Below are 22,632 nucleotides of genomic sequence, written 5' to 3' on the forward strand. Positions count from 1 at the left end.
GGAGATCCGCCGCTCTCTTCAGAGCTGGCAGGCAGGAGTGTTTAGGTATGCTGAAGCTGTACCCACAGCCGCCTCTCCCCCCAGGTGCTTTGTTCCAGGGAGATAGGAGTTTTATCTGTAAGCCCCCGACTGGGGCTGCTGTAAAAGGCTTCATTTTAATCATGGACTACAACACTGTGAAAGTTTAGAAAAAAATTATTTTACCTACAAAATGAAAAAAACTCATGTTGTAGGTACTAAAAATATGTTAATAAATGACACATTTCTGCGTAAATGGAATTATACTTTCATTCAATGTAAGCATCTCAATATAAATACTCTACACCCTTTCTTACTAGCAGCAAATAACAATTAAAAACATGCATCCCTTTCCAGACAAGATTTCTAATGTTATTCAGCAACTCAGCACACTCCATCCCTTCTGCAGCTTCCAACCATCCACTAACAAACAAAAAATAGTGCCCAACATGTGACTCATGAGAACTGCAAGCAAATTCCAATGTCACTAATTCAGAAAACTAAGTGAGAAAAAGTGTTCAGAAAACTCAGAATCTGTACTCAAGGATGTTATTGAAGCCTTCAACATAAGAAAAGACATTTCTTTAGGAATACTATGTAAAAGACTAATTCAGAAATAAATATAAAGACAGCAGATTAGAATACACTGAAAGGAGCTCACAACAAGGAAAGAGAAAGAAGAGTTACAAAAAAACAGCAAAATATAATTACATAAGTACAACTGAGTACAATCATTTACACAAAGTTATCTGAGGTAAAAAGTCAATCACAAGCATCACTATTTTTGAGCACGGTATATCATCAGAGCCTTGGACACTTAGAGTCCAGCCATCATTTTGCATATAAGGGAAATGTGAACAAACTTGCTAATTATTTGATGAAGATTGTCCACAGGGTGGAGAAGTTATATTTATTTTTTAAAAATATATAGTGCAGCTGGGCGCAGTGGCTCATGCCTGTAATCCCAGCACTTTGGGAGGCTGAGGTGGGCAGATCACGAGGTCAGGAGATCAAGACCATCCTGGCTAACACGGTGAAACCCCGTCTCTACTAAAAATACAAAAAAATTAACTGGGCGTGGTGGTAGGCACCTGTAGTCCCAGCTACTCAGGAGGATGAGGCACGAGAATGGCGTGAACCCGGGAGGTGGAGCTTGCAATGAGCCAAGATCGTGCCATTGCACTCCAGCCTGGGTGACAGTGCGAGACTCCATCTCAAAAAAACAAACAAACGAACAAACAAAAAAGCTCTCTCTATATAGATAGATATATATACACACACACACATACATATACACACATGTATAGTGCTATTTTAGTTATTTTGTAATCCCTAAGAATATATTAGAAAATGGTTTGATCATAATATAATGACAGAATGGCATCCTTCTTGTCATTCCATTGACTGGAAAAACAAAAATAAATGAAAACATTTATTTGACAATTTGCTAGAGTATTTTGTAAGCAAATATTAAACATTTATGCATTACATTTATGCAAAAGTTTCAATTTTAATTCTGAATAAGAAAAATATCATTTAGTTTACTGCTTATAAACATGAAATAATCTATAAGAAATAGTTAAAGTTAAAATGCTTCCTACCAATAAATAAATGAGTTAAATAACTTTAAGTATTCAATTAAAGGAATGTATTCTACCACACCTTTGTAAAAGAGCCAAAAGTGATTTTGGGAGGTGCTTAAAGATATCCTCTACATAATTAATCAAAATTGAGGATATTTTCACTTCTGAAATAAAGCTCTCCTTTTACGCAAATATAAATTTTATTCTTTTTTTTTTTTTTTCTTTGAGACGAGTTTCACTCTTGTTACCCAGGCTGGAGTGCAATGGCGCAATTTTGGTTCACTGCAACCTCCACCTCCTGGGTTCAAGCGATTCTCCTGCCTCAGCCTCCTGAGTAGCCGGGATTACAGGCATGCACCACCATGCCTGGCTAATTCTGTATTTTTAATAGAGATGAGGTTTCCCCATGTTGGTCAGGCTGGTCTTGAACTCCTGATCTCAGGTGATCTGCTCACCTTGGCCTCCCAAAGTGCTGGGATTACACAGTGAGCCACCGTGCTCAGCCAAATTTTATTCATGTTTAAGAGAAATTTGTTATGCTCTAAACTTTAAAAACATTTTCCATCAAGTAAATGATCTGCCTTAGTGTACATCTGTGAACTGGAGTAGCTGGAGCTTACAAGGCCATTTCAAATACTGGAAGGAAATCTAGGGCAAAGTATCTACCAAGGACTTCCTTCTATTTCATTCCCTCTTGGGCCTATTGTTTTAAAAGACTTCACCAATTTATTAATTAAAATGATAAAACAAATGATGGTATCAAGATTTAACTCTCAAACACAATTTCTAACAAGCATAGAATAACTAGTGCTTTCCCATTGTAAAATCCTGAAAAAGCAAAAAGACTAGGTGTTTAACTTAGCCTTTATTCAACAGGTCAATGCAAGTCATGAGAACATTTTATTCAGAGCTCAATAAAATACTATGCAAATTATTTAAAGAATGGCATTCTAAAACTGAGTTTAAAAAGGGTATTTACCACATGGGTTGATTGTAGAGCTAAGTGAAGCAACTCCAGTGGAAAGGCCACCTTTTGAAACTACTGAAGCCACAGAAGGTGTCGAAGATGAAGTTGGTGTATTAGAGGAGGCTGCTGAGGATGGTAACCGTTCTCCAGACTCCATATCTATGAGAGGGGAAAATGTTAATTCTCAGTATCAGATAAAAAATTTTTTCAAAATAATTCAACATATTTAAACTTTCTGTATACTTTTAAAAATATAAATTTCTAAATACATGGTCTTTGGAAAGATAAAATATGGAGTAGATAAAAACAATATAATTTAAAATACCAATTTATAGAATAAGTTTAAGTATACCAAATCCTCTTGAGTTTTCTTACCCCAAATTAATAGTGGTTCGAATATAGTAATTTCACACAAATGCGTGTTGCCACAACCATCAATTAACATGTTATATTCGTCTTATTCATCCTAAATCACCTTCACTTGCAACAGAATTCCTATGTTACCTTAATGAATAATTAAAAAAAAAATACCACCACATTTGAATGGGTTTCACCCTTATCTTCTAAATACAGATAGCAATATACTTGTAGGTTTTAAGTGTCCAAGACTCTGGCCTGGGAGTCCCCAATACAGTGAACACCCCCCATACCCCTCAACAAAGGCAAATACATTTCAGAGTTTAACTGGAGGCAAGTTTAAACCATGATTTCAAAATGGCCTCAGTTGTGACCCATTTAAAATGACAAAAGTACTTCTAATCATCTTTATTAATTTTTTGGGCTTTGTGGATGTAGCCTTGCATTGGTTTTACTGCAATAACTAATGCTGATATTAAAAATTCGGACTATAATGGGCATTTTATATTCATCTTAATACTCTGCATGCACTGATCCCACACTCAAGCAAGGAAGTCATTAAATTCACAGACGCTTTAAAGAGAACATAATCTATAATAAGGAAAAAGATACTGTTTGCCTATAAGTGAATTCATAATCAGCCACATGAAAACTCTCACCATTTAAATAATCTAACTACAGAAAGATTTCTGTATTGAATTCTACAGGCAATTCACAGAATAACTGTATATTTACTAAGAAAAATAGTTGGATTTCATTTTAAAATATTGACTAATTAAAATAATGCAAGGCTAGCATTTGCCTAATTGTGGATTGAATCCATAAAGTATGTAGATAATTTTTCTCATAAGATAGATACATATGGGGAAGGTAATCTTAAATCGACATATAACATCATTAGAAAGACCATTTCAATGAGCTTTCCAATCATACAGAATTCAAAAACTTGTCTTCATATTCTGGTATTGCTGTAAATCACTTCCATAGACTACAGTACTGCTATGATGAGTCTGTCCATATTCTTACAGAATTTGTATTTCCTTTTATCAGCATTCATCATGGGAAAGGCATAGTTGCTACTGATGGCTGCATGCAACTAATGTACAAAGGGTAGGTTTTGGGTCAACAACAGTACCTAATGAACTCCGAGACATGTGGTTGTCTGATGGTAAATCCCATAAAAATTATTTTTACCAAGTTCAATTTCACCAAATACAAAAATACGGACTCTTTACCTAGAAGAGAGTTTAGGAAAAAGCTATTTTTTCTTTATAGCTGGTAACCTCATTGTCTTCAAGAATTCTACTTGCTACTTAAATATATTATGTAAAAAAAAGATGAAAAGGGTTTTAAAAAGTTTGCCTTTGTACTCCACAGCAGAAATAATTTGGTGACATAATAAGATAAGCACTTTAGCTGAGTACTTGACATATAAGAGCTCAATATAAAATCGTCATTATCTTTTTTTACAGGATATTATGCTATAAAGTATAGGTATTTCTTATTGTTGATAAAACCTGATTCAGGACTAAAGCAAGGAAGATCAAGAAGGCAAAAGAAGCAGTCTCGTATACATACTGCTTAATGGATATTACTTTCCCTGAAGAATTAATCTGAATATTTATTTAAATAAACGCACATGTACAAATGCACGTGCACGCACACACACACAGACACAAACACACACACACACAGAAATAAAGTATCATTAGGTAAAGTGATATATACAACGTTCTTAGCTACAGCACTACTTAAAAATAAAATTTAAACCTGGCAATGAGAGTAGAACTAGTGCTAGTAGTATAAGGCTGGGGCCTTTTTCAGTTTCAGTAAAGGTGTAATTTTTTTCTTCTATTTCTGGTTCTTTTTGCTCATTTAAGAAAGGGCTTAACTTTTTTTTTTTTTATACTTTAAGTTCTAGGGTACATGTGCACAACATGCAGGTGTGTTACATATGTATACATGTGCCATGTTGGTGTGCTGCACCCATCAACTCGTCAGCATCCATCAACTCATCATTTACATCAGTTATAACTCCCAATGCCATCCCTCCCTCCTCCCCCCTCCCCATAATAGGCCCCGGTGTGTGATGTTCCCCTTCCCATGTCCAAGTGATCTTATTGTTCAATTCCCACCTATGAGTGAGAACATGCGGTGTTTGGTTTTCTGTTCTTGCGAAAGTTTGCTGAGAAAGTTTCCAGCTGCACCCATGTCCCTACAAAGGACATGAACTCATCCTTTTTTATGGCTGCATAGTATTCTGTGGTGTATATGTGCCACATTTTCTTAATCCAGTCTGTCACTGATAGACATTTGGGTTGATTCCAAGTCTTTGCTATTGTGAATAGTGCCGCAGTAAACATACGTGTGCATGTGTCTTTATAGCAGCATGATTTATAATCCTTTGGATATATCCCCAGTAATGGGATGGCTGGGTCAAATGGTATTTCTAGTTCTAGATCCTTGAGGAATCACCATACTGTTTTCCACAATGGTTGAACTAGTTTACAATCCCACCAACAGTGTAAAAGTGTTCCTACTTGTCCACATCCTCTCCAGCACCTGTTGTTTCCTGACTTCTTAATGACTGCCATTCTAACTGGTGTGAGATGGTATCTCATTGTGGTTTTGATTTGCGTTTCTCTGATGGCCAGTGATGATGAGCATTTTTTCATGTGTCTGTTGGCTGTATGAATGTCTTCTTTAGAGAAATGTCCATTCATATCCTTTGCCCACTTTTTGATGGGGTTGTTTTTTTCTTGTAAATTTGTTTGAGTTCTTTGTAGGTTCTGGATATTAGCCCTTTGTCAGATGAGTAGATTGCAAAAATTGTTTCCCATTCTGTAGGTTGCCTACTCACTCTGATGGTAGTTTCTTTTGCTGTGCAGAAGCATGCTACTTGACTTCAAACTATACTACAAGGCTACAGTAACCAAAACAGCATAGTACTGGTACCAAAACAGAGATATAGACCAATGGAACAGAACAGAGCCCTCAGAAATAATACCACACATCTACAACCATCTGATCTTTGACAAACCTGACAAAAACAAGAAATGGGGAAAGGATTCCCTATTTAATAAATGGTGCTGGGAAAATTGGCTAGCCATAAGCAGAAAGCTGAAACTGGATCTTTTCCTTACTCCTTATATGAAAATTAATTCAAGATGGATTAGAGACTTAAATGTTAGACCTAATACCATAAAAACCCTAGAAGAAAACCTAGGGAATACCATTCAGGACATAGGCATGGGTAAGGACTTCATGTCTAAAACACCAAAAGCAACGGCAACAAAGCCAAAATTGACAAATGGGCTTAATTTCTTAAAAACATATGCTTATGGCCAGGCACGGTGGCTCATGCCTGTAATCCCAGCACTTTGCGAGGCTGAGGCACGCGGATCACGAGGTTAGGAGATCAAGAACATCCTGTCTAACACGATGAAACCCCATCTCTACTAAAAATAGAAAAAAATTAGTGGGGCGTGGTGGCGGGTGTCTGTAGTTTCAGCTACTTGGGAGGCTGAGGCAGGAGAATAGCGTGAACCTGGGAGGCTGAGGCTACAGTAAGCCGAGATCACGCCAGTGCATTCCAGCCTGGGTGACAGAGTGAAACTCTGTCTCAAAAACAACAACAACAACAACAACAAAACATATGTTTATGTAACCATTTTCCTTAGAAACTCTATTATAGACATTATTAATGTATTATTTTCTTTCAACTATATTGACACTAGATATTTATTTTTAGCCTAAGATTTCTTAGGTGGCTGAGTAGTCTTCTTGCATGTAAAGTACGAATTCTCTCACACTAGTCTTAAGTAGTTGTTGTTTTTAATAGGCATTTCTTAGTTCTAATAATCAAAAATTGGGTCAACTACTCCAAGTTCACCTTATACATAATCTTTTTTTTTGTCATTTTATAGAAATTTAACAAATCCACTCTACCCTTTGTTACTCTAGAATGAAGATTGTCTTATGCCGGAATTTACAAGGATTAGCTCTTCAAATTTTCTTTTTAAGTTAAATATTATTCTTTCAGTTTTATTTACTATCATCCCCTGCTAAAGCACAAGAAATCCTAGCCATCAACTTGATAGTTAAAAGTTGAGAAGGCAATACCTTCGTAATTGTGAAACTGTATAATTGTGAAAAATCCACAAAACAATCATTGGCTTACCATATTGTAAGAACTAGTCCAAGAACAAGATTTAAAATACATATGCACCAAAGGTAACTAAAAGCAGTGGGTCAAAATTTGAGGAGAAAAAGGACATTTGCATAGTCTCAAAGTATCTCCTCCAAAATATCCATTAAAGAAAAAGATGAAAAGAATAGTTTCACAGTGGGGAAACAACATTACCTATAACAAAATATCAACATCATGTATTTTCTGATGCCTCAGAAGAGTCCATCACTTCTGTGGTATTCTTCCCAAAAATATACAATCTCAGCTGAACCATGAGAAACCACACAAACTCAAACTGAAAAACGATACGCAAAATAACTGACCAGTATTCATCAAAAGTGTCATGGGAAAGGAAGGGAAGGGAAGGGGAGACAGACAAAACAGAGAAAGAAAGAGAAAGAAAGAGAAAGAAAGAAGACTGTGGAATTGCCATAGGTTGGAGACTAAGGAGACTAGGAATTCCTTAGTGTGAGATCTAGGATATCCCACAACTAAATGTGATGTGGGATCCTAAGCTGGATTTTAGAATAAGAAAAGGATATTAATGGCAAAACTAGTGAAAATTACATAAGGTCTGTAGTTTACTTAATAACATTCTATCAATGTTAATTTCCTGATGTTTATAATTTTGATAATTGTACTCTGGTTATGTAAGTTATTAACATTAAGAGAAGCTAGATGAAAAATATATGTGAACTGTGTTTTTTATTATTAAGTCTAAAATTATTTTGAAATAAAAAGTAAAAAAAACAAACAAAAAAACACAAAGTCTTCCATATAGTAAGCACTAAAAAAAAAATACATATGCTTTGAAGTTAAAGAGTATAAAAACCTACACCTTGAAGGAATGAAGAACAGACTACATTGTGTTGGTGAGATATTCACTAATAAACATTATCTGGGTTCAAACACTATGCCTGAAGTTTATTAGTTGTGATCTTGTAAAAATTATGTAATTTCTCTCAGTTCTCAATTTCCTCATAAGTGATTTGAAGAAGATGTAGTTGAGAGGATTAAATGAGATAACGCATGTAAAGGGCAGGGTACCTAGCATTCAATACTTGTTAGCTATTGTTTTTAATGAAGGAACATCTATGTATATAATTACCCATGTGTATACGTGGCAAGAAAAGAAACCTTAAGATGTTCTAGATTATTCATGTTGAAGTGAATATTTAAGACTTATACCATTTATAGATTACGTATATACTTACCATGGCATTATATTTTTTAGCCAGATAGATTATGTGTTAAAAATTTAAAATAAATGTCTCACAATTGTATAGATACCAATGTTGTAAGGTATGTTATCTTAAAATTTTCCAAATAAACTGATTTTTCATCTATAAAACAAATACAGATGAAAAATTGATACATTCATTTTGTTGACAAAATATAATATCTGTTATCACGAGTTATTATTTATAATTCAAGCATAGTACATAAAAATCTGCAGAAACTCATTCATTCAGATCTTTTAAGAAAAATATATTCATTTAAATGAAAACAGTTCAGGTATCCAAGAACCCTCCATTCCTAGATTTCTGTTAGGGCCAGAGCATCCATGTCTGACACCTATGCTTCTATAACGGCCTCTCATTCTGACCCTTTGTGTTAAGAATACTACTTTCATCTTGGGTTCCAAATGATCATAAACGAATCCATTCTTCGTGTTCAAAACCAGCCTAGATATCACAACATCAAAACAAACAGAGTATAATAACATGACTTCCCATCTATAACTCACCAAAGGAAGAATATCTAGTAGGTACATCTTTTAACTTAAGGCCATTCAAGAGATTACAGTTTCTAATGTATAACTTGGTCATTTTTTTTTTTTTTTTTTTTTTTGAGACAAGATCTCACTCTGCCACCCAGGCTGGAGTGCAGTGTTGTGATCATGGCTCACTGCAGCCTCAACCTCCCGGGCTCCAGTGATCCTCCCACCTCAGCCTCCCAAATAACTGAGACTACAGGTGCATGTCACCATGCTTGGCTAATTGTTTGCATTTTTTGGTACAGACAGGTTTTTGCCATGTTGCCCAGGCTGATCTTGAACTCTTGAGCTCAAACTGTCTGCCTGTCTTCACCTCCCAAAGTGCTAGGATTCCTTATTTCAAAAGTTAACTTTTGAATAATTAACTTTTGAATAAGGAATTCAAAAGTTAACTTTTGAAAGCGGTGGCTCACGCCTGTAATTCCAGAGCTTTGGGAGGCCGAGGTGGGAAGATCACTTGAGTTCAGGAGTTCGAGACCAGCCTGGCCAAAGTGGTGAAACCCTGTCTCTACCAAAAATACAAAAATTAGCGAGACCCACATGGTGGTGGGTGCCTGTAATCCCAGCTACTCCGGAGGCTGAGGCAGGAGAACTGCTGGAACTCAAGAGGCGGAGACTGTAGTGAGCCGAGGTTGCACCACTGCACTCCAGTCTGAGCAACAGAGTGAGACTCTGTCTCAAATAAAAACAAAAACAAAACAAAACAAAAAAACGGAAAGAAAAGAAAAAAGAAAATTAACTTTAAGATGACTACAACCACAAATTAACACAAAACACTGTAGTGAAAAAAAAATGTTGTGAACCAAGGGAGAAATATGTGCAAAAGATGAAGGGCCTACAGATCATCTGATTCATTATAGATCTTTCCTGTAGCCTAAAGCAATGATTTTGGTTTTGTGACACACCATCTCTCCCACCAGGGAACATATGGGTGACATTTTTGGTTGTCACAACTGGAAGAGCACTAATGGCATTCAGTGGAGATAGAGGCCAGGGATGCTGTTAAATACCCTAAAATGGACAAGAAGAACAGTCTTCCCCCTACAGAATTATCCAAACTAAGTTGTGTTGCTATGGATGAAAAACTCTGATCTAAAGTATGAAAAAGGGTATTATTTGAAATTCAACTAGCTAAAACTATAATAGTAATTCTGTATAACTATAATAGTAAGATCAATCAAGCTGATTTTGATGATCCAAAGCTACTGTAGTGATAAAATTATACTCGACATCTTTTGTGTCAGCATCCCCCTGAAAGTCTAATATTTTACATCTTATCCAAATTTTTAAACACTGACAATGTATCACATGCAATTAACACACATCACAATGTTCACTCATACTGGGTAACATAAATTTGTTGTATTTTACTAAAATGACATTTATCTATAACAATTCTGAGAGCAAATAAAAATCCAAATTATGAAAATGACAGACCACAACTTCTTCCCTGCATGATGATTTTATGTACTATAAAGGGATTCGATGATCAGTTAATGATAATATTGTTAAAGTTTATGTATCTCAAGTATTCCTGTTTTGTGTAATCATAGAGTTCATGAACACTGACAGCTGGTAGTTGTAAACCTGAACAGGTGCTAACAGGGAGTCCAAGACACGTTGTTTGAGATATGTAAACACGATTAGTTCCCTGTGTTTCAGGTGCACTGATACTTTAGTATTGCCATATACAGTCAAGAAAAACAGGGTAATAAAAAAAAGTATAGGGATAGATTAAAGATGCAGAAATTACAAACAAAATGGACTCAGATATTTTTCCTGAAAGGACATTTTTTAAAGAATGACTTTATTTGTACTAACAGTAGCAAAAGTTCTCTGTGGGAGTTCAAAACACAGCAGATTCAGTGAGTCCTTACTTTTCCTTTATAATGTAACCTCAGAGAAATATGATAATTAGGAAGAATATCCGGAGGTAGTCACTATGCTACTTCTTTTGGTTTATTAGAACCATTAAGAGTAGAGTTTTATTATACAAGTTCAATATTTTCTAAAAATTCTGAGAAAGGTTTATATATAACTATTTGTTTAGATAATTAGATAACTTCCAGGCAATTGATCATGTGAACATATAAAACTTCAAGATATTAAATAGTAAAACAAAACAAAAACCAGGCAACAAATGAAAAGCTGTCTGTTAAAGGACATTCAGAAATAGGGGATGTGGCCAAAATACCTTATCAGACAGCAGACAAAATTATTCTTTGAAAATAATATGTTCATAGGAAAAAGATTCTATTCATAAAATTCTTATTTACCTACATTTTCTGAAACAGAATTTCAAGGAATTAAGTATGGTATATAGTGGTTTAAAATGTGAATATGTAAAATGAGTTGCTTTTTTTGTCATTTGACACATTTTAACTACCATTATAAACAAACAATTCATTACATTACATCCTCAAACAGAACTGGATGGCAACCAGGTGTTCTGTGTGTTAACCTGTGATACTGAGCAAGTTTCAGACTCCCCTAAATACTAGTTTCTTTACCTAAAAAATTATGAGATTGAATTAAACTAGCTCTCAAGTTCCTATCAGAGTTTTACAAACTTGGTGGTTAAAAAACAACTGACCCCCAAAACCAACAAAAAACACACACAAAATTAATACTGCATTAACATATTGGCGGTCTTGATTCTATCTCCAAATGTGTATCATGTTAAATTACAGATTTCTGTTAAATCTTCTAAAGATTTACTCTTGTTGTACTTTTATCTCAAGAGACCTGATGGTGAGAAATTATCCAAGGGTAAAAGCAGTGGTTTTCATATTGCTCAGCAAATAATCTATTCAGAGAGTATCCCTTTCCATCCAAAGGATTAAATATTCCTTTGCAATGAGCTACCTGTGGGGAAGACGTTATCCTAAGACTTATGAAAAAGATGTAAAAGAATAACAAGATTTGAGAAAGACTTAATATCTATGGATCAACTAAACTGTAGGTATAGTCTGTGATTTTAAATACTAACTAGATTTAGAAATGTCTAACAAGGAAACAAAGGTCAGAAAGATAAAAAGAGATAGTGTATGGTTAGATGATCCTTTCATCTACAAATCCAAGGGGCTCCAAAGAACAAGCAAAAGACCTAAAACTTTGCTTAACTAAGAAATACAATTAAAATTTTAATTAGAATATTTAAGATAGTTCTGAAAAGCAACTGAGACCAATGCGTGAGATTGAAAAAATAAAGCACAGAATCAAACAGAAATCGTATTACTCTATATAAAATATCTGTGTATACTCAGAAGCCCAGGAAGCAAAGTCTAAGTACTACATGTCTGATGAACTAAAATAAAAAGTCCCCCTTAATAGGAAAGATGCAGAACCACATGGCAGAAACAAAGTATCTAAGTCTTAAAGAACAAAGTGAGGATAACAGGTTGTGAATACCATGCAAAAAATGTGGGCTTTTCTTTTTCTTTTTTTTTTCTTGGTGCTAGTCACCCTCACATTAGGTATGTCTTTTTAATATTACCACTTTCCTACTTGAAAGTCTTCAAAGGAATATATATCCCAGAAATACACTCAAATATTTATTGGTAAAGGTATACATAAAGGATATTCATTACACCACTATAATTGCAAAAGACTTTTAAAAACACATTTCCATCAATAAATAGTTAAATTAGATTTTTAAAATCTTTATTAGATTACTATGCAGGTGTTCAAAAAGAAAGAGGTAGACCTATACTAGCTAATATGTTAAATATAAAGAACAAGGTGGGGGAGACTATAAATAGCAAGATCTCATTTGTGATAAAGACAAATAAGTGGAAGATATATTCATATACTTGTATGCTCACAGAATATTTCTAGAAAGATATATAAGAAATTGGTAACTGCTTTTACTAGGCAATGGTGAAACTGGATTCTAGGGTGGGAGAATTATTTTTCACCATATATTTTTTGTGCTTGAATGTTTTACCATGTGATTGTATTAATGACCGTTAAATCAACAAAAAGAGAAACATTTCTAAAGGTCTGTTATTGCTAGAAATTACCTTTCAAAATGCTCCAGAGTCTTAGGCTACCTTTAAGTGTTAGGAAGTAGGGAACCTACTCCCAGTAACCTTGAAATAGAGGCTCTAGCTCTAGAGTTCTGCATCCTAAACATCTAGACTCTGACCTGTTGAGTCGATCACCTACTTGGGGAGGTTTTAAGTGATTTATTTTATTATCTATCCACTATTTTTTTTCCAAGTTTCAACAAGAGAATCAAACAAGCAGAAGAAAGAACTTCAGAACTTGAAGACAAGGCTTTCAAATTAATCCAATCAGACAAAGATAAAAAAAAGAAAAAAGAAAAAAACAATGAACAAAGACTCCAATGAGTTCTACTTTAATCCCAGCACTTTGGGAGGCCAAGGCGGGCAGATCACGAGGTCAGGAGATCGAGACCAGCCTGGCCAACATGGTGAAACCCCGTTTCTACTAAAAAATAAAAAAAACTAGCCGGGCGTGATGGCGCGCGCCTGTAGTCAGTCGCAGCTACTCAGGAGACTGAGGCAGAGGAATCCCTTGAACCCAGGAGGTGGAGGTTGCAGTGAGCCAAGATCGTGCCACTGCACACTCCAGCCTAGTGATAGAGCAAGACTCGACAAATAAATAAATAAATTTTAAATAAATTAATGCTACTAGAATCGCTTGAACCTGGGAGGCGGAGGTTGCAGTGGGCCGAGATTGCACCACTGCACTCCAGCCTGAGCAACAGAGTGAGACTCTGTCTTAAAAAAACAAAACAACAACCACCAAAAAAAAGGTCATCCACGGTGGCTCACGCCTTAATCCCAGCACTCTGGGAGGCCGAGGCAGGCAGATGACCTGAGGTTGGGAGTTTGAGACCAGCCTGACCAACATGGAGAAACCCCATCTCTACTAAAAATACAAAATTAGCCAGGCATGGTGACGCATGGCTGTAATCCCAACTACTCAGGAAGGCTGAGGCAGGAGAATCACTTGAACCTGGGATGCGGAGGTTGGGGTGAGCCAAGATTGTGCCATTGCATTCCAGCTCGGGCAGTAAGAGCGAAACTCCATCTCAAAACAAAACAAAACAAAATGTAATGCTACTATAATGAAGAGAATTTTGAGAATTCTGATAAAAATTCAAGAAAAAATTGTTATACATTAAGGATTTATTCCTTTTTTGCCTCTTGGGCTGAAATAGCTGGTCTATTATTTATTTAACAACTATTTTTGAGCATTAAGTACAAATCTCTACGCTGGTTTAGTTGTTAGAAAATAAAGATAAATCATAGTCCTTGCCTTATAAAAGTTCATCATTCAATAGTTCTCACTACTCAATTTTCTCTAAATTTCTTTTCATGTCATACTGTTATCTCCATAATTCAACCTCAATCTCAATTACTATATATTTTTTTTTATTTTTCTGAAAAACAGAAATGTATGTGCTCACTTCACTAAACTCAAAGTAGTGAGAGGAGTACAAAGGAGATGCAAACACAAAGATTTTGGAGACAGGCAATGTCACTGATGAACCACCAGGAAGAAAAAAGATCTTTTGCCTTGATGTAATTTTTAAATGATGACAGTTTTCATAAAAGTTCCACGCTCCACCCCCATCCAGGAAGTAGGAAGGTCCATGACTCATCATGCTTTCCCTGTGCTTCACTCAGGCTTCCTCTTTACAGACCTAATTCAGCAGATAGGACTTCCTGATGCTGAGGAAATCCTTGTCTCTTAACAGTGGGCCACATGATCCCATTCCTGTGGTTAAAGCTGTCTGAAACAGATATAACCCAAGGAGACAATAGTTGGCCAGAAATCTATGTGTTGGTGGTCTCTAAAAGATTCTATACTCTAATCAGATTCTTTCTGATATAAACATTTTAACTGATAGAAACAGGGAAAGTTGTTGCTGAGATAAGAGGTCCTTAAGGCTGGGGGCCTAAATATACAAGTTGGAAAAAAATAATGGAAGAGTAAATGTACAGAGAAGTTGAGTGGCCTTGAGGGAGAGAAGATACTCTTCTGTTACTGTTCCCTGCCAGCTAAAGAGCCTAGTAGAAAACTTCCTAACAAATATGCTTATTTGTCTTTTCTCATGTTCACTCATGCCGTTTACACCACTGAGACATATTCTGGTTTTCAGTTCCAATAATCCAAACACTATACTCCTTTAAATATAGGCCCTAGAGTCCCTTTACCCATAAAGCTGGATCTGACTAATCTTGGGTCCCAACTTCCCATCTTTGAATTATGTAGCACTTTAGCTTCTACCCAGGAAGCTGCTAATTACATGACCTTTTTACAGCTCTGTATGTGTTTTATGAATATACTGTATTATTCAGCACACAACCAGTATGTCTGTTGAGCTTTGGTTGCTGAATCAGTACAGTGGAACTAATTATGCTTACTTCAAAGAGTTATTTACAAGGAGAGGGCCTAGTACATTTCCTGCTAGGTATTTTGTTCTGATGTGTTTGGCCAGGAGAATACAAAGAAGAAAATATTTTCTTCAAACTTATGATACAAGAGTAAAAAAAAGCTCAATAAAAGTCAACATTATTTATTTTATAAGTTAAATGTGAGCAAACATATGTTTAAAATGTCAAGGTAATTTTCAATTCCAAGCAGATTTAGTTCACAGGTAAACCTAAAGAGGTGTTCAAGAGTATATTAGGCGATCGCCTGTCAAGCTAGCTTTCAAAAATACCATCTTTACCTTAGCTTTAGATAATAGTATAATTTGAAATTTTGTTTTAGATAACAGTGACATTTTTATTTTAGTTCTTAGATAACTAAAATAGTAAAACTGCTGTTCCCTGAGAAGTTAATACATAATTTTATAACCTTCATTAGACACAAAATTAATTTTGTTCAGACTGTAGCCGTGCGTTTTTCAGTAATCTAGCGACCAAGTTTTCTCCTTTTGACATTGATAATCTCCAAATATACACAAAAAAGTTATTATTATAATTCCCCCTACCATTCTCTTAACTATACCAGTTGGTCAAATTATGTATTAACTTATCGTTTCAATTATGCCTCATCCATTTCCCTCATAATTTTTATTATTTTCTGAATTGCATACACTTGTCCATGCCTTACTGTACTGGCAATACCCAAATATCAACATAAATAATGTTGACTTTTATTGAGCTGTTTTTCTACCCATGTATCTTAAGTTTGAAGAAAAGATTTTCTTTCTGTATTCTCCTGGCCAAATACATAACAAAATACCTAACAGGAGGCATGCTACACCCTCTATTTATTATTAATATTTTTTTTCTTCTACTTTTAAGTTCAGGGGTACATGTATAGGCTGTGCAGGTTTGTTACATAGGTAAACATGTGCCATGGTGGTTTGCTGCACAGATCAACCCATCACCTAGGTATTAAGCCCAATATCCATTAGCTATTCTTCCTGATGCTCTCTCTCACCCCCACCCCTGCCACTCCGACCTGCACCAGTGTGTGTATATCTCCTCCCTGTGTCCACATGTTCTCGTTATTCAGTTCCACTTATACGTAAGAACATGTCATGTTTGATTTTCTGTTCTTACATTAGAATGCTCAGGATAATGGCTTCCAACTCCATCCATGTCCCTGCAAAAGACATGATCTCATTCCTTTTTATGGCTGCATAGTATTCCATGGTGTATGTACCACATTTTCTTTATTCAGTCTATCACTGATGGGTATTAAAGTTGAGTCCATGTCTCTGCTATTGTGAACAGTGCTGCAATGAACATACATGGTGTATGTATCTTTATAATAGAATGATTTCTATTCCTTTGGGTATACACCCAGTTATGGGATTGCTGAGTCAAATGGTATTTCAGCTTTTAGATCTTTGAGGAATCGCCATACTGTCTTCCACATGGTTGAAATAATTTACACTCCCATCAACAGTGTAAAAGCATTCCTTTTCCCCTGCAACCTCATCAGCATCTGTTGTTTTTGACTTTTTAATAATGGCCATTCTGACTTGTGTGAGATGGTATCTCACTGTGGTTTTGATTGGCATGATGTTGAGCTTTTTTTTGTATGTTTGTTGGCCACATGTATGTCTTCTTTTGAGAAGTGTCTGTTCATGTCCTTTGCCCACTTTTTAATGGTGTTTTTTTTTTCTTATAAATTTGTTTAAGTTCCTTGTAGACTCTGGATATTAGACCTCTGTCAGTTGGATAGACTACAAAAATTTTCTCCCATTCTGTAGGTTGTCTGTTCACTCTGATGACAGTTTCTTTTGCTGTGCAGAAGCTCTTTGGTTTAATTAGATCCCATTTATCAGTTTTTGCTTTTGTTGCAATTGCTTTTGCCGTTTTCATCATAAAATCTCTGCCCCTGCCTATGTCCTGAATGGTACTACCTAGATTTTCTTGTAGGGTTTTTATACTTTTGGGTTTTACATTTAAGTATTTAATACACCTTGAGTTAATTTTTGTATATGGTGTAAGGAGGGGGTCCAGTTTCAATTTTCTGCCTATGGCTAGCCAGCTCTCCCAGTACCCTTTATTAAATAGGGAGTCCTTTTCCCATTGCTCGTTTTTGTCATGTTTCTTGAAGATCAGATGATTGTAGGTGTGTGATCTTATTTTTGAGTTATCTATTCTGTTCTATTCATCTCTGTGTTTGTTCTTGTACCTGCACCATGCTGTTTCAGTTACAGTAGCCTTGTAATATAGTTTGAAGTTGGGGCGCCTCCCGTGATGTTCTCTTTGAAGTGATGCCTCCAGCTTTGTTCTTTTGCTTATTGTCTTGGCCTTCTCTTTATCATAATATTCCTAGTTTTTATATGGAAGAATGAAGACCCTCTGTGACAATGCTCAGAGGAAATAAATTCCTTCATAGTACAAGGCCCTAAGTATATATCCTAAACATGTCTAAATATAACCTGCATTAAAATATGAAAACAGCTTGGAGGCCAGGTGTGGTGGTTCACGCCTGTAATCCCAACACTTTGGGAGGACGAGGCATGCGGATCACCTGAAGTCAGGAATTCGAGACCAGCCTGGCAGACTGGGTTTCACCCAATCTCTACTAAAAATACAAAAATTAGCTGGGTGTGGTGGTGCATGCCTGTAATCTCAGCTACTCGGGAGGCTGAGTCAGGAGAATCGCTGGAACCCAGAAGGCGGAGGTTGCAGTGAGCTGAGACTGTGCCACTGCACTCCAGCCTGGGTGACAGAGCAAGACTCTATCTCAAAAAAAAAAAAAAAAAAAAAAAAAAAGAAGAAAGAAAAGGAAAGAAAGAAAATGGCTGGGCACGATAGCCAATGCCTATAATCCCAGCACTTTGGGAGGCTGAGGCAGGCAGATTGCTTGGGCCCAGGAGTTCAAGATCAGCCTGGGCAACATGGTGAAACCCCATCTCTGTTTAAAAATATATATATATTAAAATATATATATATATATATATATATATATATATAAAAAAATTAGCTGAGCATGATGGCTTGCACCTGTAGTCCCAGCTACTCAAGAGGCTGATGGGGGAGGAACACCTGAGCCCAGGGAGGTTGAGGCTGCGGTGGGCTGTGATCATGCCACTGCACTCCAGCCTGGGTGACGGAGTGAGATACTGTGTCAAATATATATGTTATATACATACACACACACACCGTGTGTGTGTGTTTTAGTGTGAAAATATTCAATGGTTAAACACAGTGATATCATGAATATAACTATGAGCCAAATTTTTTTTAGTATTTCTACAAAGTAAAACAAAGTACAAACTCAATAATAACATTATTCTAAAAATGAGCATTACCATGATTTTAAAAACTTTTAAGTATCCTTTATAAACACAGTTTTCCGATTACTAAAATTAATGTAGTCTAATGATAAAACCATAATACCTAATTTAACCACAAAACTGTCTCTACTTTACATGATCATCTAAATATTCTACTTCAAATGTTGAAAAGTTAAGAATATCTGAGTTCCTCAAAGGGTTAAACATTCTGAGTTACTGTATGACCCAGCAATTCAACTCTTAGGTAGAATTCTACTCCTATTCTTGGGCATATACCCTAAAGAAATGAAAATATATGTCTACACAAAAACTGGTACCTGAATGTTCATAGCTATTGTTCATAATAGCCCCAAAGCAGAATAACCCAAATGGCTATCAACTGATGAATGAATAAATGTGGTATATCCATACAATGAAATATTATTCAGCAATAAAAAGGAATAAAGTGATAAATGATGCAACATGGAAGAACTCCGAAAACACTGAGATAAGTAAAAGAAGCCAGTCACAAATGACCATGGGTTTCATGATTCCATTTAAATGAAACATCTAGAAAAGGATACTCTGTAGAGACAGAAAATATAGAACTATGGGTAGGTTGGGGGAAAATGAAGACTGACTGCTAATGGATATTGGGTCTCTTTGGGGGATTATGAAATGTTCTAAGTGATTGTGATGATGGTTGCACAACTCTGTGAATACACTAAAAACTGAATTGTATATTTTAAATGGAAAAATTGTATGGTATATGAATTATATCTCCATAAAGCTATTAAAAAAAAAAAAAAAAAGGCTGGCCAGGTGATTTACACCTGTAGTCCCAGCACTTTAGGAGGCCAAGGTGAGAGGATCCCTTGAGCTCAGGAATTCAAGACCAGCCTGGGCAACATGGCAAAACCCCATCTCTCAAAAAGGAAAAAAAATTAGCCAAGCATGGTGGCATGTGCCTGTGGTCCCAGATACTCAGGAGGCTGAGACAAGAGGATTGCCTGAGCCTGGGAGACTGAGGCTGCAGTGAGCTGTGATCATGACACTGTACTGCAGCCTAGGCAATAGAGCAAGACCTTGTCTCCAAAATAAAAGATTATCTGCATCTCTCAATGATACTCAATGACAAAATGCCATTTGACTTAATGAATTCTCTATGGGAATTTTAAATTCAATATTCTTGATTCTAGACTCTATATCCAAGACCAAATGTAGAATGTCTCTAATATGACTTTTCATGTGCTATATAATGATATGCTGAGACAGAAAATCAAGTCACGAACCCATACCAAACTCTCCCAGGTGCTCATCCATTTAGTAATCTTGCACCTCCATATTACATATATTTTTTTAAAACTTGGTAAAGCTATATTAATTCAGTTTGGGGACTAACAAGTTTATCCAACGTTATAAGCATATATATCTTCTCTCTACTCCCACCATCATCTTAGTACAATCCTAAATCAATTCTTATTGGAAATAATGCAGTAGCCTTCCAAGAAGTTTCTCTGCTTCTCTTTCCTTCAATCCTGTTTCTACCAAGAGTAATCCTGTTTTTTTTTTTTTTTTTTTTTTGTAAGCAGTAACCTTTTTTTTTTTTTTTTTTTTTTTGAGACGGAGTCTTGCTCTGTTGCCCGGGCTGGAGTGCAGTGGCCGGATCTCAGCTCACTGCAAGCTCCGCCTCCCGGGTTTACGCCATTCTCCTGCCTCAGCCTCCCGAGTAGCGGGGACTACAGGCGCCCGCCACCTCGCCCGGCTAGTTTTTTGTGTTTTTAGTAGAGACGGGGTTTCACTGTGTTAGCCAGGATGGTCTCGATCTCCTGACCTCGTGATCCGCCCGTCTCGGCCTCCCAAAGTGCTGGGATTACAGGCTCGAGCCACCGCGCCCGGCCAGCAGTAATCTTTTTAATATAAAAATCTGATCCTGCCACTCCCCTACTTAAAATCTTTCTGTGTTTCTATGTCACTTGTATGATAAAATCCCAGGTCTTCTGCTAAGCATAACAAGCTCTGTTTAATAGGCCTCTGGCTTCTTTGGTCTCCTTTTCCACTCTCTTCTCACATATTAGGTGACTAAACTTCTTGCCGTTCCCAAATACACCACTGTCTCCTCCTGTATCCACACTATGTTTTTGGTGCATGATGTTTGTTCTCCCTCAAATGCCCTGCCCTTATTCTCTGCCTTACTCCTACATACACTCTAGGTCTCAGCTCATGTGTAACTTCTTCTAAGGAACCGTTCTGACTCACAAGGAAGTCTTAGGTCCTTTCTTGTTAATCTTGTGTATTCCCTAATTAAGTCACTTATAACATTGTACTATATAACAATTTTTTATTTTGTTATCTGCTTTCTTTTTTTTTTTTTTTTGAGACGGAGTTTCACTCTTGTTGCCCCGGTTGGAGTGCAATGGTGCGATCTCAGCTCACTGCAGCCTCCCCCTTCCGGGTTCAAGCCATTCTCCTGCCTCAGCCTCCCAAGCAACTGGCATTACAGGTGCCCGCCACTATGCTGGGCTAATTTTTTGTATTTTTAGTAGAGACAGGGTTTCACCACTTTGGCCAGGTTAGTCTCAAACTCCTGACCATAGGTGATCCACCTGCCTTGGCCTCCCAAAATGCTAGGATTACAGGTGTGAGCCACTGCGCCCAGCTGATATCTGGCTTCCTCTGGCAAATCAGAAAATCTCTTCAAAAGTTTCCACAAAGTAGTGAATTGAATAAAATATGTCAAATGTCTATATTTTGCTTTAATGTTTTTTGAATATACTGTAAACTTGGTAAGGCAACAGCATTAATACTGATTAGTATATTTATACTAACATTAAATAAACGTGACTTGCAAAGAATATTATACAAATTCTTCTGAGATGCATGTTGGCACTTAGACCTCTTAATTTTAATAAAGTGTTGAAATCTTAAAAAATTTTTTTTAAGAGATGAGGGTCTCACCATGTTGCCCAGGCCTGAGTGCAGTGGCTATTCACAGGCAGATCCTAGTGCACTTCAGCCTCTAACTCCTGGCCTCAAGCGATCCTCCTGCCTCAGCTTCCTGCGTAGTTGAGACTACAGGCACATGGCACTCTGTCCAGATTGAACCTTAAAATTTAACTTGACATCTAAGAAATCTATTTGTGACAAAAAAACCTCTGCTTTTCCGTATTTATATCAAACTTCTCAAATTCACTAAAGGCAGGGAGTTAGGCACCACTGGTTTATTTGTGTAAGCTAATTTTATTTTACTAAAAACACATCAATACCTTGGGATCAATCGAGTCACATTGTGTTTATCAGTCCCATATTGAACATCCTTCTCTCTTAAGACATATTGGAATCTCATAAAAGGCAAATAGGGTTCCACTCAGCTTAAACAGTAAGACAATTTTTATATACATATGAAATACTATACACAAATACATAAAAACACAAGTCTAGAACATTCCTTTAGCTATCAAAGTTCTACATGAACTTATTTGGTTCTCCAGTTCAATCTGTATATATAAGTTATATTTTAAACAAAGGTGAAGAGAGCAATTATCTTTCACAATCTGTCTTAGATGATAGAACTTAATTTATAAAGCTACATATTTATTATATAATCAAGCTCAACTTATTTCAATCTTGATGGACAAAGAGTAACATTATGAAAATGACTTATGCAATATCTTCAGATAAAAGTAATACGCCCACTATAAAGGGAGGGGGTCATCTACTTAGAGAAAACTTGACCAATAAAAATCTTAATTTAGAAAACAGTGAAGCAAAGAAGTATATGTAATTTCGTAGAAGCGAATTCCAGCAGAGTGTCCTGTCATCTAGTAGTTTTTCAAGTATTTTCTGAGTGTAAAATGAATTTTTTTCTTCATAAACAAGTTTACCACACAATTCCTTTAATGTAATGATTCACAAGCCTGGCTGCACATTAGAAACACGTGGGGGATCTTAAATATATAAACCTGTGACAAGGCAGATCTCTAGATCAATTATATCAGAATCTCTGGGGGTGGGTAGGTA

The 22,632-nt window shown here is 36.2% G+C and overlaps 1 protein-coding gene across 27 annotated transcripts in view; it reads right to left on the reverse strand.

Moving 5' to 3' along the window:
• Positions 1-22,632, reverse strand: part of BAZ2B (bromodomain adjacent to zinc finger domain 2B) — a 409,685-nt gene that overhangs the window by 180,332 nt on the left and 206,721 nt on the right. For all 27 annotated transcript variants that reach the window (XM_073019726.1, XM_073019727.1, XM_073019730.1 and 24 more), the window contains one exon: positions 2,581-2,727. In XM_073019726.1, the coding sequence (XP_072875827.1) occupies positions 2,581-2,725 (145 nt within the window). In that variant the 5' untranslated portion in view covers positions 2,726-2,727. The remainder of the gene's footprint in view (positions 1-2,580; positions 2,728-22,632) is intronic.

Source organism: Chlorocebus sabaeus, chromosome 10 (assembly GCF_047675955.1).
Source record: "Chlorocebus sabaeus isolate Y175 chromosome 10, mChlSab1.0.hap1, whole genome shotgun sequence".
NCBI lineage: Eukaryota > Metazoa > Chordata > Mammalia > Primates > Cercopithecidae > Chlorocebus > Chlorocebus sabaeus.